The following is a 17,214-nucleotide window of genomic DNA, read 5'->3' as shown; positions in this document are numbered from 1 at the left end:
ACCCATTAACTCCCATATTGTAAGCTATGCAGATGACATGTCAGCCTTATTCAATGGGAGTGAATCTAATGAGCTAGAATCTCTTGTTACTAGTGGTGTAACAAAATACTTCAATGATCAGGGGCTCAAGGTGAATGTCACCAAATCTCAACTACTGATATTTAAAACAGGCAGTTCTCACCATAACAATATGAGTAGTGTGTGTAAAATCTCTGCAACAGGAAATGATAACTGTAAATTCCTGGGTGTGTATGTTGATGAAAATTTGCGGTGGACATACCACATTAATTTCGTATGCACTTTACCCCTTTCTCAACTACAGAATTGAACTGTGGGGCTGTGCAGCTGATGTACATTTAAAAAGAATACTACTACTACAGAAAAGAGCAATAAGACATATACATTTGATGGGGCATAGAGATATGTGTCATGAAGTGTTTGAGCAGCACAAATATCTAATATATTCTCTGTACATCTTCAAAATAGTTGTATTTTTTATAAGTCAACCAACAGAAGCTATCAAGGGCAGTGATGTTCACCATCACAACACTAGAACAAAGTGTAACTATTTTCGTAACAGAACAGCGTTAAAAATGACTGATAGAAGTCCACATGTCAGTGGTTTGATTTGGTATAACAAGCTACCAAATGCTCTAAGAATGTACATGGGAAATGTTTTTAAAACAAAATTAAAATGTTTTCTAATAGAAAAATGTTAATATTCTTTCAACGAATTTTAAGACAGTGAATGTGACATGAGGCATTAGCATATCAGTTGTAATGTGATAAATGTAAAATTAGTCATATAAGGTAACAGCTACAGAATATAGTATATTTTATAAGAGTAAATATAACCATAGTACTAAGTCTTATGTTTGCAAAAGCCATCATTACGATGGCTCCATGAAAAGAAAATGTAAATAAAGAAATAAATTTTCTTGTCATTCATTGAATAAAATTCAGAACATAGTTCACACTGCAGATTTCTTTCCTTTATTAAAGATAATGGTTTTTACATCACTGTGTTCTGCTATCTTTCTAATTTTACATCTAAGTTATACATACAATGCATTGCAACTGCCATGCCACAGAAATTGCAATCAAAGGTCACTGCTTCAGTGGTTATGATTAATTTGAAAATTGGTAGTGTATATCTATACATAGTTTGTAAACACAGTCTGTTAGTCAGTTTGCTTTGAGTTTGCAAAAGAAGTGTGTGGTCTTCCCTCAATAAGTAGTATTGCATTACTCATACACAAGTTTTAGGGAGACTTGCAGTATTAAATTAGTTTTTTCATCCCATTAGGAACCTACAGTGCTTTGTGAGACCTGTGAGAAAGGTGGACATTCTGGCCAAGGGTTCCAACCAACCCGCTGCTAACACCAGCAAGAAATTACTGGAAATTCAGTAGCTGAAAAATTAGGGGAAACCTTACCTCTTGTCAGGCAACCAAAGTCACACTATGGGATACCACAGGCATACCTGGAAATGGCAGAACAAGAATGTTGCTGATGTAACTCTTCAGGCTTTCCTGGCGACATCTTGACATGTGGAACAATCGGGTCTACTGCTGGATGTTTGTGTCGCTCTGGCACAATATTTCGGCCACGTAACTCATTGCCTTCTTCAGGTGCTACCTGAGACTGCTGTTGTGGAGGATCCTCCAACACAGCAGTCTCAGGTAGCACCTGAAGAAGGCAATGAGTTATTTGGCTGAAATATTGTGCCAGAGTGACACAAACATCCGGCAGTAGACCCGATTGTTCCACATGTCAAGAATGTTGCTGATCAACATAGTGTAAAGTCATTTAACTCTGAGGCAAGAGAGGCATCCATAAATTGATTCAAGCAATACCTCACCCAGTAAGCAGCCCATGATGGTGTTCTGCAAGTATGAATGATAATAGATTCTAACTCAGAACCATATCTTTAACGGGCTGTGCTTTTTTTGACTGAGCAATCCAATCTTGAAGGTGCAAGTTACGAGGTAGGTCATGAATTGTGCCTAGATGGCTCATCCAATAAGAGCATTACCCATGAAAGGCAAGCTAATCCTGATTTGGCATACAGTTTTGACTCATCAGGAATTGAATTCATGCCAAATGTCAACATGATAGCCAATGTTATGAACATTCTGTAGAAGAGAAGATCAATACACTATCAAGTACCTCCACAAAAACATTGTAGTTACCAAAGCTATTGAAAATTCTTATCTTGACCATCATAGTTTACATTGTCTCCTGTTGTCCAAAACCCTTGTTCCCCAGACCCACAGGAAACGGTACAACCTACCAAAACTCACCAGCAAAATTCACAGCACATTAGGTACAATACTCGGCCTCAGAGTAACACCTAAAATTTGATGATTCCTTGTTTCAGCATTAAGCTAACTGAAACCAAACGTGTCACATATTCCAGATGGAGTAATCTGTATCTTCACCTTGGTGAACAATACCTTTCTGAATCATCAGTCTTCTGACTGTTTGATGCAGCCCGTCACAAATTCCTCTCCTGCGCCAGCCTCTAAATCTCAAGAGTAGCATTTGTAACCTACATCCTCAATTATCTGCTGGATGTATACCAATCTCGTGTCTTCCTCTACAGTTTTTGCCCTCTACAGCTCCCTCTAATGCCATGGAAGTCATTCCCTCATGTCTTAACAGATGTCCTATCATCCTGTCCCTTCTCCTAGTCAGTGTTTTCCACATATTCCTTTCCTCTCCGATTCTGTACATAGTCTCCTCATTCCTTACCTTATCAGTCCACCTAATTTTCAATATTTGTCTGTAGCAGCACATCTCAAATGTTTCAATTCTCTTCTGTTCCAGTTTTCCCACATCTGTGTTTCATTACCATACAATGCTGTGCTCCAAATGTACATTCTCAGAATGTTCTTCCTCAAATTAAGGCCTATGTTTGATAGTAGTAACCTTCTCGTGGACAGGTATGCCCTTTTTGCCAGTACTAGTCTGTTCTCGATGTCTTCCTAGCTCCATCTGTCACTGGTTATATTGCTGCCTAGGTAGTAGGATTCCTTAATTTCATCCACTTCGTGACCATCAATCCTGGTGTTAGATATGTCACTATTCTCATTTCTGCTACTTCTCATTACTTTCATATTTCTTTGATTTACTGTCAATCCATATTCTGTACTCATTGCATTCCATTCAGCAGATCATGTAATTCTTCTTCATTTTCACTCAGGATCAGCAAATCGTGTCATTGATATCCTTTCACCTTCAGGTTTAATTCCATTCTTGAACTTTTCTTTTATTTCCATGATTGCTTCTTCGAGGTACATATTGAACAGTAGAGGTGAAAGACTACATCCCTTTCATACACCCTTTTTAATCTTTTTTAATCTGAGCACTTCATTCTTGGTCATGCACTCTTATTATTCCCTCTTGGCTCTTGTACATATTGTATATCACCCATCACTCCCTATAACTAACTCCCATTTTTCTCAGAATTTCGAACATCTTGCCCCATTTTACATTGTCAAACGCCTTTTCCAGGTCGACAAATCCTACGAACAAGTCTTGATTTTTCTTTAGTCTTCCTTCCATTATCGACCACAATGTCAGAATTGTTATCAACCGCAATGTCAGAACTGCCCCTCTATTGCCTTTACCTTTCCTAAAGCCAAACTGACCATCATCTAACACCTACTCAATTTTCTTTCCCATTCTTGTGTATATTATTCTTGTCAGCAACTTGGATGCATGAGGTGTTAAGCTGATTGTGTGGTAACTCTCACACTTGTCAGTTCTTCCAGTTTTCGGAATTGTGTGGATGATATTTTTCCAAAAGTCAAATGGTATTTCGCCAGACACATACATTCTACACATCACCTTGAACAGTCGTTTTGTTGCCACTTCCCCCAATGATTTTAGTAATTCTCATGAAATTTTGTCTATCCCTTCTGCGTTATTTGATCGTAAGTCCTCCAAAGCTCTCTTAAATTCTGATTCTATTACTGGATCCCCTGTCTCTTCTAAATTGACTCCTATTTCTTCTTCTATAACATCCAACAAATCTTCTCCCTCATAGAGGCCTTCAAGGTACTCTTTCTGCCTACCTTCTCTCTCCTCTGCATTTAGCAGTGGAATTCCTATTACATTCTTAATGTTACCATTCTTTCTTTTAATTTCACCGAAGGTTCTTTTGACATTCCTATATGCTGAGTCAGTCCTTCCAACAATCATTTCTTTTTTTTATTTCTTCACATTTTTCATGCAGCCATTTCATCTTAGCTTCTCTGCACTTCCTATTTATTTCATTCCTCAGTGACGCATTTCTGTATTACTGAATTTCCCTGAGCATTTTTGTACATCCTTCTTTCATCAGTCTACTGAAGTATTTCTTCTGTTACCCATGGTTTCTTTGCAGTTACCTTTTTTGTACCTATGGTTTTCTTTCCAACTTCTGTTATTGCCCTTTTTGGAGATGTCCGTTCCTTCTCAACTATATTGCCTACTGAACTATTCCTCATTGGTGTATCTACAGCCTTAGAGAACTTCAAGCATGTCTCATCATTCCTTAGTACTTGCATACAGTACTTATAATCCTCCAGTGGAAAGCACAGTCACTGACATAACAGAGAAAGTGTACTCCCCATGGTGCATATCATTTATCAATTGATCTTGGTGATTACATTGATTCGATTCAATACCAACTCCCAGATTAGATTCTCCAGATACAACATAATTACAGCAATCAGATTGATGTGAAAAGTGGCACTATCATCTGCATCCATAAAGCAGTATTTTATGATAGTGCATGTTGTACAGTCACAACTCCACAGCTTGTGGCAACACATACAGAACTACCAGTGGCTCATTTACAACTGTGTCAGTTTACACCACAGTGAGAGCAGTCACATCAATTGATATTCGCCAGGACGTCCCCCTCCCCCAGTATCCATTGACCTTCCTTAATTTGGTGCACTGTTAATCGCACTCTTAATACTGTGTTATTACATGGATTGCCAGGCAATAGACTAAGATGGTCATATTCTATTTCTTATAACACTCCATTTTTTATAGCAGAGGCAGTGTCCATCATCTAAGTTCTTCAGTTTGTTGTGTCATTTTGAATGAGACCCTGATAGTAAACAGTGGCACAAAAAGAATGCATGACTTTCAGACTAGTATAATTGGCTCTATTTTGATAACATACACAATGTACTCACATCACTACAATTGCTAATGTATCCAATTTATGAATTGTCACATTTTAAAGATAACATCAGACACATAGTGGCCCTCTTCATGAATACACATTAAAAATCTTTCTTCGAAGTTCATCGTCACTTTCATCAACATGACATGTGAAACAGCAGCAATTTCTTGATGTGTTGCAACTCTCAGGTCACTGAGTGTACAGGTTTTGTTGCAGCTCACTTTACTTCTTATGTAGCCCCATAAGAAGAAGTCACACACTGACAAATCTGGCAGTGTTCTGGCCACTGAATATCACTGAAACATGAGATTGCATGTTGGGGAAATATTTCTCAAACAACTGCCATGGAATCCTTAGCCTTGTGGGCTGTGGCTCCATCTCGTTGGAACCACATGTCTACAATGTTCCTCCTTATTGTGTCCAGTTGTGGCCGCATGAAATTGCGTAGCATTGCAATATAATATGCAGCATTCACTGTTACAATAACACTGCCTTCTTGAAACAAATAAGACCCAACAATTCCCACATTGCAGACTCCTCATCACACTGTCACTTTTGCACTGTGCTGTGGATTTGATGCACTTCTTGTGGGTTATTTGCTGCCCAATAGTGACAGTGTTGTTTGTTCACATAACCGTCTAAGTGAAAGTGCACTCATCATCAATGCAATACCATCAGCAGCAAGAACATCAATCATTCTCTCATGAAACTGTCTCTGGTCATCATAATCATGGTTGTGAATCTTCTACACAATCATAATTTTATAAGGATGAACTCATCCTTCAGGGTGAACTGCAGCGAGCAACAAGACAAGCCCAGAGTGAGGATTTTGAAGAACAGATACTCTTATTCTCTTGACATTGTCCTGCTTTTGCTCCATGCAAGGATAACCAGGCGACGTCTGCTCCATGACTGATCCAGTTGTGTGAAAAGAGGCAACCCAATTCAATACTGTGTTGCGATCAGGCATCAAACCATTTCACGGAATTTTTAAATGTGTACGGAAAAGGTGTTGAACTGTGATCACAAAATCAGTATTGTTGAAGAAATGTACAATAGCGAAAACATTGGTGACATACAGTCCACTGTGCCACTGCTGCTTAAACTGGATAACTCTAACCTACAAAATGACAGGTCCCCCACTCTACCATTCCACTCTCACCATTCTCTGATACTAAGCAAGTCAATTCCATGTATTCTTTTTGCGTCACCACTTATCTGCCTTTTAGAGTTACAGTCAGGGCTCAATACTCTTTTGTCACATGGAAGGAAAGCAATGTTTATCTTATGAACATAATGCAGCAGCTGGCTAAGCTACAGTGGCGTGGAATTTGGTGTACTTTATCTGGATACAAGCATATCAAGGCATCTAACAAAATAGGAATATGGACACCCCGATGAAGGACAACTTGCTTCTTATGCCCGATTCCAGCTATTACAAACATATCGCATCAGGCATACTGCCTGTTGGTCGCTGAGTGAGGTGCTACACAATTTGTTCGTCAGATTACTGATTCTCTTAAGATGACTGAACATGTTGAGCAAAGATACTGCATAAAATTTTGTAAAAAGCTTGGTGATTCTCAAAGCAAAACAATTCATAAGATTCAGCAGGTGCTTGGAGAAGATGTGATGGGTGTAACATAAATTAAGGAGTGGTTCAACCGATTCAAAAGTATGGCCACACATCAGCGGACAGTGATCAGTGTTCTGGCAGGCTCCAAACTGCTTGGAGTGCAGCTGTTGTTGAGAAGGTGCAAAATTTGGCGATGGCAGATCATCATTTGACCATGCAGGAGATTGCCCAAGAGGTTAGAGTGAGTAATTTTGCATGATGATTTGAACATGCATCAAGTGGCTGCGAAATTCGTGCCCAAGTTGTTGTCACCGGAACAAAAAGACCTTCATTTTGACGTTGCACAGGACCTTCTGGACACCACCAACACTGATCCTGGGTTTCTGACACCATGATAACTGGAGATGAGTCAACCCAGAAACATAATGACAGTCATTACAATGGAAGCATCCCAAGTCTCCAAGGCTGAAGAAAGTGCAGCAGGTGCGAAGCAAAATCATGGTGATGCTGGCTGTCTTCTTTGATGTCCATGGAATTGCGCATCACGGATACATATTGGAAGGACAAATAGTGACAAAGAAGTACTATCAAGATTTTCTCTGGCAACTCCATGACACAGTTCAGTGCAAAAGACAAGACATGTGGACGGCGGAAAACTGGCAACTGCATCACGACAACGCCCCTGCACACTCATCCCACTTGATCAAAAATTTCTTGGCCAAACATGAAATTGCAGCTGTTTGCCAACCCCCCTACTCTCCAGACATGGATCCTTGCGACTTCTCGTTGTTCCCAAAATTGAAGATGCCACTGAAAGGATCCCATTTTGAGAGTAGGGAAGAGATAATGCTGAACACAATGACACAGCTGAACACCATTCCAAAAGAAGACTTCCAGAGGTGTTTGCAGCAATGGAAGGATCAGTGGGCTAAGTGTGTGCAAGCACAAGGGGCCTACTTTGAAGGGGATTAGGGTCCCAACCCCGTTCAGGTATTCAAAATATTTTTTCTGGCCAAAGGTCGGATACTTTTTAGACAGGCCTTATAGTTTGAATCACTTTCCCCATCATTTCAATAGGATGGGCATGAGAGACTCTTATCTTGATTGTGTGACACACAAGGCAATGTCAAAAACCTTACCCAATATTTAAGGAGAAAAGAAAGCCTAGTTGCATGATATCTGCCCCATCAATCAATCCCATGCAAAAATTTTGATTGAGAGCTTGGATGCCACACAGTTAGGACCATCTGAAAATACACTGTTTAAAGTTTCACATGCTCCAGTTGTCTGTCACTCATTCTGTCCCACAGTAGTACCTAATGCCCCAGCATGAAGTACCATACAACAGAGTAACAACCAGAGTCCTGCTGTTCAGGGGCTGTTGAAGGTGAGGGAAGAGGAAGAAGAGGAGGAAGTAAAGGTAGACACATTTGCCTGAAGTGTTTTGAACTTTTGTTCAAGAACACATTTTTCTACACAAAAAATAGTAAGTAACATGAGTAGCTAACATGTCAACCTCATGCACGTATACATTAAATATTAAATCAGCAATATTCTCATATTGGTATTCTGCAGCTACATATACACCTTGCAAGCAAAATTAATAAACCAGAGCAACAGAAGAATTATTATATAATGAATTTCATGGTTTTCAGTTTACAATTTAATCATGCCAGTCACGTTAAAGATTAGTGCATCTCCTGCAAATGTACTTCACTTTTACAGTGTCAACTTTACAATCCAAACAAAATAATGTGCAATGATGATGTTAATAGTTAAATAGTGGTATGCAACTTCTTTAATGAGATTCATTTGTTTAATTCATTTACACTACATTTATGCATCACAATATAAAAATGTTCAAAGCAAAGAAATCTCTGGCACCATCTACATGTTGTAAACCACGTACTTTGACACAATGAACACTACATATTACAACATCAAAATAATATTTTACAAACTTATTCCTTCCATTGCACAGTACCTCGCACGTGGACATTAAGTGGTGCAGGGGGACGAGTGAATGATAACCAGTGTGAATGCATGATTAAAAGCTGTGCTTTTAGAAAATCATAACTGCTTACTGTAAGAGCTATAGCCCCAATTTTCATATGGGATTGGATTACTAGGGCTGATACCTTGCATGTGTGCTTTTTCTCCTCAAAATACGATGTCAAGTTGATGGTGTTTCCTTGTTAGTATCAGAAGGAATTTAAAATAACCACTTACTTTCATGTGAGCGATCTTGCTAGCAGCAAGTGACTTTAAGAGATTAAAAAAACTGTTAACACCAGGAACTGTTCCACCAGAAAATACACATTAGAGAATAATTATTGTTTTCAGAGAATGCACATATAATTTACTGTATTCCCATGGCCATCCTATGAGGGTACTATATCTAAGTATTGCTAAATCCTTACTTTCAACATCATCATCATCCAGCTGACATCCACTTTCTGGTTAAATGCACCCTCTAAACTTCCCCATGAATCCAGACTTCATCTGTGCATGCGTCCATTTTGGTCCTGCATGATTTCTGATGTCAATTGGCCACATTCAATCAGGTCACCAGCTTTGGTTTTTTCTTTTAAAATCCAGCAAAGATTTCCTTAGTCCATCTAGCATCCATTTGCTTGGCTGTGTGTTCCAACCACCTCCACTTTATTTTGATTAATCACAAATGAGACTTCCAATCTAGATTGTTTCTTGATCCATATGTTTGTGCATCTCTCTCTTAGTTATTACCAACATGCATATATCCATTGTTCTCAATCAACCCTCTGCTTGAGAAACGTTTTTTGCATGTAAACTCCATTTCAAACAGCTTAACTTGCTACAATCAATCTTCAATCTAGTTTATACATCCAAAAACAAAGCCGATGTGACCCACCAAACAAAGGTGCGGGCAGGTCGATAGACACACAAACAAACACAAACATACACACAAAATTCAAGCCCTCGCAACCGATGGCTGCTTCCTCAGGAAAGAGTTTTCTTTTTATAAATGGAAAATTTTGATTTCACTGCACGGGTACACATGTTTGTCAACTTTTTCAGCTCTTGTGGTGTTTTAAAGTCTTATTATTACAGTAATAAAGTTCTTGATCATGAACTTTGTGAAGCAATTATTTTATAAATGCATCACTAGGCAAAAGTCTAAAAATCCTAAGGAAATTTCAGAAATGGAGGAAGCTACAAATGCCAACATGACAGCCAATTTTATGAATAGACCTAGTCAGATTTGTAGGCCGATTTTTGCTGATTGTGAAAAAGTAATTATTTTCTCCCAATATTCTATATTTTTAAAGTTATTTGTTAAATAAGATCAGATTTTGGGACATTACCATATTTCTGCAACCTAATATTGTAACCCATACTTTATATTCTAACTGTTACTTTTAATTCATGGTGTCCAATAAAAGACTAATTTTAAAATTAAAAAAAAAAACATGAAAACAAAGACTCATAGCAGAATACAACAATCAGTATATTTTTTTGTTAAAGCTGTAAAAATTTTATACATAAATTTTGGAGTATTAGTTGCAAAAGCTCCTTTTTTAAGGTCCTGTAGTACAGTTTGTATCAGCATGGATTAATAAACTTGTCCTCTGCAGGCAGCTTTTGCAATCACATCATAATCTTTTTGTTGTGACTCTTACTCTGTTTACTTGATCTGTGACTTTCATGTATCGCATCATCCTTGAAATATATTTGTTCAACTTGAAGTTATAACACTTTTCCAAATGTCCACCACTTCCACCAGAGAAATGATGCAAATGAACAATGAAATTCACCAGCACATCTGGTAGTGTCTCAATGGAAAAGGATTCAGTTGCCACACAGATCAATGATTCAAGCTCATCCAGCATGGTGGGATAGCTGCAGCAGGCAGGATCTTCCAATAAGTCACACAAAAAGTAGTCACAAGGAGACAGATTGGGTGAACATGGAGGCCAATCCAGGCCTGCATCAGTAAATCTGGAATACTCAAATGCAATGACTCTAATTCTGAATTATTCATCATGAAAGCAAAACACCTGTTCAGTGTGATGTGGTTGGAGCCCACAAACCACTTGGTGGCTGGTCGATTCTCCAACACTTGCTGCATGGCAACAAACTGTTCAAAAATTGCAATGCTCAGTATTGTATGTGTGCTGAAATTCCAATTCCTTTGACTGATTTCATTGGTTGTTGCTGAATAAGTCTAGAAACTTTGGCTACATTGTCAGAACTAGCTACAGTTCGTCTAAGGCCATCCACTAGATCATCAGCCATGCTGTCTATCCATTTGAATTGAACAAAGAGCTTGTAAATGGCAGTTATAATGGATTTCACATTAAATCTTTTTGGAACATTAAATCATGTTTGAAAACTGCACCATGCTGCCATAATGCTGTGTTCGTTCCTGCAATATTTCAGAACCAGAAACATATTGTTCAATGGAATTCATGATTTCAACCTTTTCCTTCAGTACACTAACAGCTTTTCTTGTTTCAACAGTGAAACTAATCACTTTGGGCTTCAGAAGCAAAAGAGAGAGAGAGAGGGGGGTGTGTGTGTGTGTTTCCTTTCCAAAGGAGGCTTTGGCCGAAAACTCAATCTGTAGCAGCCTGTTTGTTGCAACTCACTGTGTCATCTTCATGGTGAGCAGCAGTCTAGCCTTTTCAGAATACAAATTATTTTGTGTAAATTATTAGTCTCAAAACTCCAGTTTAGACTGATTTCAGACAGTATTATTATTCAGATTACCAATTACTTGTAACTGATGAAAAACATGAAGTTCTTAATTACCACCATAAGGTGCCACTATAAATAGTAGGAATCAAGAACCAACGAGATAGTTAGACAGTGAGTTGAGAACCGACTATGTCATACATATCAGAGAACAATGTAATGTTGTGTGGCACATATGGACACTGTGCAAAGAATAAGCACTATAGTATTATAAGGAAAATGACAGGCATTAATCTATTATTATATTAAGAACTTCAAAGCATCATTGGAAGTAGTATCAAGCATCATCATTTATCCTACAAATTGATCTTCTGGTATGCATAAAAGTAAGTCTGATGATCTTCAGCTTTATTGTAAGAAGTAATAAGGAAAGTACATAAAATTAACCACAAAATCTGAAAAACATATATATTTCAGTTGTTATAGAATTACTTAAGACGGAAGATTTCTGTGAAATTACAACAGAGTCGTTTTGCAGTATGCCACAGAAGCAGACAATGAGGTGTAGTTCTGTGAAAGAAGCATTTTTAATGAAACTGTCTGCATGTTGTTGTGGTCTTCAGTCCTGAGACTGGTTTGATGCAGCTCTCCATGCTACTCTATCCTGTACAAGCTTCTTCATCTCACAGTACCTACTGCAACCTACATCCTTCTGAATCTGCTTAGTGTATTCATCTCTTGGTCTCCCTCTACGATTTTTACCCTTCACGCTGCCCTCCAATACTAAATTGGTGGTCCCTTGATGCCTCAGAACATATCCTACCAACCGATTCCTTCTTCTGGTCAAGTTGTGCCACAAACTTATCTTCTCCCCAATCCTATTCAATACTTCCTCATTAGTTATGTGATCTACCCACCTAATCTTCAGCATTCTTCTGTAGCACCACATTTCAAAAGCTTCTATTCTCTTCTTGTCCAAACTATTTATCGTCCATGTTTCACTTCCATACATGGCTACACTCCACACAAATACTTTCAGAAATGACTTCCTCACACTTAAATCAATACTCGATGTTAACAAATTTCCCTTCTTCAGAAACGCTTTCCTTGCCATTGCCAGTCTACATTTTATATCCTCTCTACTTTGACCATCATCAGTTATTTTGCTCCCCAAGTAGCAAAACTCCTTTACTACTTTAAGTGTCTCATTTCCTAATCTTAATTCCCTCAGCATCACCCAACTTAATTCGACTACATTCCATTATCCTCATTTTGCTGCATATCCTGCATGAAAACCAATCCAATATTTTTAATCATATTTTCCATTTGCAGTATATTTTTACATTTTGTTTCTGGACTAAATGTGACAATAACACACTGACACGGACTTAGCTGTATTAAGTAAATGAAAACCTTACACAAGTGAATACCAGGTCACAGTGAAGTCAAGTCGCATAATTTATTATTCAGATCTGTACCATAGACTGCTGAATGGATGAGAAAGCTGTAAATTCAAAGTTGAGGTGATTCTGCTGAACTTTAACCATACAAAAATTATATCATTGTATAATTAAACAAAAACAACCAAAAGTTCCTGATACTCTTTCTGTGTACAAGTGCTACCACAGGCGCCACAATATTTGCAGCCCATCCTTACCGTATTGGATGCAGCTAAGTACAACAGTAGGAAAATGAAGAAACAATTACATTTCACTCATACTTACATGAAGTACAGTAACTGAACTGTGGCAATATCTGCAGTATTGCAGAGAAAAAGAAAAGAGGAAGCCACTGACTTAGACAGGTTGCAAAATGCTGAATGGTTTACGTTTGCACACAATTAAAAGTGTAGTTGTGTGGTAAAAAGTGGGAAGAAGAGAGTATACATTTAACGGCTACTCTGCAGAAACCTCAAACTGTCATTTCCATTCCCAACAATTCATGTAAGTATTGTTGAAGCTTCACAACTGGTTAATACGAGTAGAAAAAGGCGATTAATGTTCAACAAAGTTGTTTATTTACATCCATAAGTACCAAATAATTCCTGGAACAGCAGAACGTCATTTCTTCTTTTTTCTGTGTTGGTTTGTATCACTTTTTTGTACAAATCCACCTTGCTCCAGTACTTGCCGAGCAGCATTGTTAATATGTCGAAATCTGTCTGGTCCCAGGAGTATGCCGCCGTACCAACGAGTTACTACCACCAGCACATTTTTCATATCTAGAATCTTTGAACACAAACAAAAAATTGCAGTTGTGTGCATCCTCTGTGCATAGTTTTAATAGACATTTTAAGATACTGAAGTCAACGTATTCTGTACTTAGTAATATTTATGAGTAACTGCACGTGCATGAAAGACATGTTAATCCTTCTAAACACACTATGAATAGTCTTCAGTTTTACAACAACAAAAAGTAGTGACCTACCAAAATATATCTGAAACTTTGAAACATGTAATACATTAGATTGTTGAGTTCAAATGTTGTGACATGTTAGCCATGGTAAAGTTCTACTAGTCAGTTATATATATTGAGCAGTCTCCAATAAATATGCAAAATTACAATGCACAGACTTGGAGGTAACATGGACTACTTCACATGAATATCCTTCTAATTGGTACATGAGGTGGGGGAACATTTGTATCTGTAGAACAATAGAAAACATGTTACCTACCGTTATATCCTCATTGGTAATAAAGTTAATGTGAAGACATACCACCACTCATACAACATACACAAACTTGTTCAGATAATCACAGTCAGGAAGACATTACAGTGCTGTGCTCACAAAATACCTGGCTACTGAGAAGCAAAAACATTTTTAAATACACACATTCGCCTCTGTACATTAGTTTTATTCTACTGTATGTCCACTGCAAATGTCAAATTTGTGAGATCTAATAGAAGACAATGTGGGAAGCAATGAGCACACAAAATGCAAATCTGCAACAGCAATCAGAAAATCTGAGACAAATAACAAACAAAGCTGACATGGAGAATCATCTGTCTCCCTTTGTCTTTTCTTCCACAGAACAGACCAAGTAGTTTGCTGTAAGAGATTACAGTCAGTCATCTCAGACTTAAGAATCACTCGTAAGCTCTTCATCACAATGCTGCATAATCACAGCCACAACATGCAATAGGGCAAGAGCCACAGACAGACATTTGGCACAGCAAGACTGCGAGTTCCCATTATGTTTGTGCTGATCATGAGACTTGTTGATCTTCAAGTGATGTACTGATCATGAGACTTGTTGATATTCAAGTGCTATTTGTAAAAATGCTACAGCAATGAACAACAACATTCTATGAAAGTTAAGGCAGGATGTATATCCTACTGAACAGATGGACAATAAGCTGGGATAGTTACAGCTGGAATAATTTCAAGCTACTAGTTTCGTTTTATTGAGAATTTACATGGTTTAACGTCAGATGAATGAAGTGTCTAAGCCAGTATCATGAAATTTTCCTGAATTATTCCTTGTTCTCTCTTACAAAAATAAGAGTACTTATATTTCTGAAGAGTGGAATGCTAAAATACAAAAAATATAGCATTTATTTCACTCACCATTGTATTTATATTTCCTCAGTTCCTTATAAAGCCAAAAAACTTAATTACAGACAAAGGTTCAGGAATATTGCCAGATGTCAGCTCGAGAAAAGTTAAAATAGAAGCTTGGATGTAATACAAATTTTGATAACAGTTTTTGAAAAAGCTTTCCTTCAATTTCATCAAAAAATTTGATTATTATTTCTTATTCACTGATGGTATTGTCCAAGGTTCAGCTACGGGCCATTATGGGATTAATCAGTACAATGTTTTCATCTTTGCTTTATTCTTGCCACCTAGTTTCGAAAAATCTGATTTGAATACTGAAGCAGTAAAACAAGAAAGGAAGCTGTGTTCAACAGCATAAATGTTTGTTCATACCATTTTTAATTTCCGATGGTGGCTGAAAGCAGTACTTGTATTTCTGTAGGCTACATTCAGCACTAAAGAGAGGGATGCAAAGCATAACTCTCATATCGCATCTTAAACAATGAGACTTCTTCCACTGACAAGTCATGAAATATCTTCATAAACTGAGTATGACTATAATAACATAAATTTTTCTTCTAGGCATTTGCTCCACAAATGAAAAGTACAGCTATTTTATAATACTATAATGTTTTAAATGAAAGAGGAGGAAAATTCAAAGTTCAAAATATTATGAAGATGAAAAAAATGTTTCTTGCTGCCTCATTCCAAAGTAAGTACCAATGTCATGACTAATGAACTAGCTTGATATGTGTGATGACTGCCTCTACAGAGGTAGCTGCCCACTATCTTTTTTAATCACAAACACTGTTCTATTAATCTGACACACTCACAATCTGCTCATGGAAAACTTGGTGGTTAATTTCAAAGTCTGATAAATTTTCTACATTTAAAAACTATATAACTATTAATCTGACACACTCACAATCTGCTCATGGAAAACTTGGTGGTTAATTTCAAAGTCTGATAAATTTTCTACATTTAAAAACTATATAACTGTGTACACCTCACATGTGCTGGAGTTTTTAATTTTTGTTGCAGCTCATTCTTCTTGAGTGTTTTCATCCTTACCAATAAAGTCTCTATCCTGTTAACGGCCCTCCACTGATTGGTGCAAAGTCACACTTTCATATTTGCAATGCAACTGTGACATAAATTACATATTATACTTACTTTCTGAATGGAGTTCATTTTCTCACAATTTGCAACAAATATATCTTTACCCCTCTCCCTCTTGTACTACAATGTATTTGAAGACCAATGAGAGTGTGGTCTCAATACAAAGCTGTTATATGGCTGACTAATGAAAGTGTGCTCTCACTATGAAGCAAAAACAAAATTTTTAAGTTATTCAGTATCATCAAGGTAGGATTATAAAATGTAACTCAGCCAATAAAAGTTTACAAATCCTTTCTTATTTTATTTCTTCATTTTCTGAGACACTGTGTTTTGAGTGACACACACACCCCTGATCAATTGTATATGTCTCGTGAAAAGTAATAATATGTGATAATTTATACATTAAAACAACACAACAATCAACAGAAATATGTTCTTCATGTACTTTTAATTTTGCCTTTGTTTGTTTAAAGTCTAGATCCAAAAGGAGGATGAAAATGTGTACTTTATTGCAGCATGCCTGATCTAGTGTCATACATCCATTTGCTGACATTATTTCCATGTACAGCAGAGCTTGCTAAAGCAGGTGATACCACAGCACATAAGGCCATAAAGTGAAACTGTCACTGGCATTCAGTGCTTAAACTACCACTAGGTCCACCACCGATATGATGATACATTGTTGCTGGTTCTTATATACTCCACATTAGCATAAATGATTACTTAAGGCCAACTGAAAATCTAGCTGAAGTATCTAGAGATCCTGCATCATGTGTCATAACATAGCGAGACCACTGGGAATCTTTGTTTACTAAAAACAACAGCAGGGGACAAGTTAGTGATAAAAACGGGACGACAAAAACAAGCATTGTTACCTCTAATAATAAAACCACTGTCAGCAAAGTAACTGCTGAATACAAGAGATGTCTGCAGAACACAGTGTCAGTGGGAATTTGGGAACAGAGCTCATGAATAAAACTTTCATTTCATAGTTTCACTAGGGAAGCATAGATGCATAAAGGTCAATTTACAAATATTAAGTATGAAAAGGTTGATATTCCATTTTTCATTTGACTTAAGGACATACTGTGCAATGCTTGTAGAGTACAAATACTTCTAAGACAC

General features: G+C 37.4%; 1 protein-coding gene across 3 annotated transcripts in view; it reads right to left on the bottom strand.

Annotated features, from left to right (window-relative positions):
- Nucleotides 1-17,214, bottom strand: part of LOC126334371 (protein IMPACT-like) — a 72,458-nt gene that overhangs the window by 13,159 nt on the left and 42,085 nt on the right. For 2 of the 3 annotated variants that reach the window (XM_049996829.1, XM_049996830.1), the window contains exon 5: nt 13,467-13,660. In XM_049996829.1, coding sequence (XP_049852786.1) covers nt 13,493-13,660 — 168 coding nt within the window. In that variant the 3' untranslated portion in view covers nt 13,467-13,492. Of the gene's footprint in view, nt 1-13,426; nt 13,661-17,214 lie in introns of those variants that run through there. The other variant, XM_049996828.1, reaches the window with a different exon arrangement.

The sequence above is a fragment of the Schistocerca gregaria genome, chromosome 2 (assembly GCF_023897955.1).
Source record: "Schistocerca gregaria isolate iqSchGreg1 chromosome 2, iqSchGreg1.2, whole genome shotgun sequence".
Lineage (NCBI taxonomy): Eukaryota > Metazoa > Arthropoda > Insecta > Orthoptera > Acrididae > Schistocerca > Schistocerca gregaria.
This window is presented reverse-complemented; position numbering and strand designations above follow the sequence as displayed.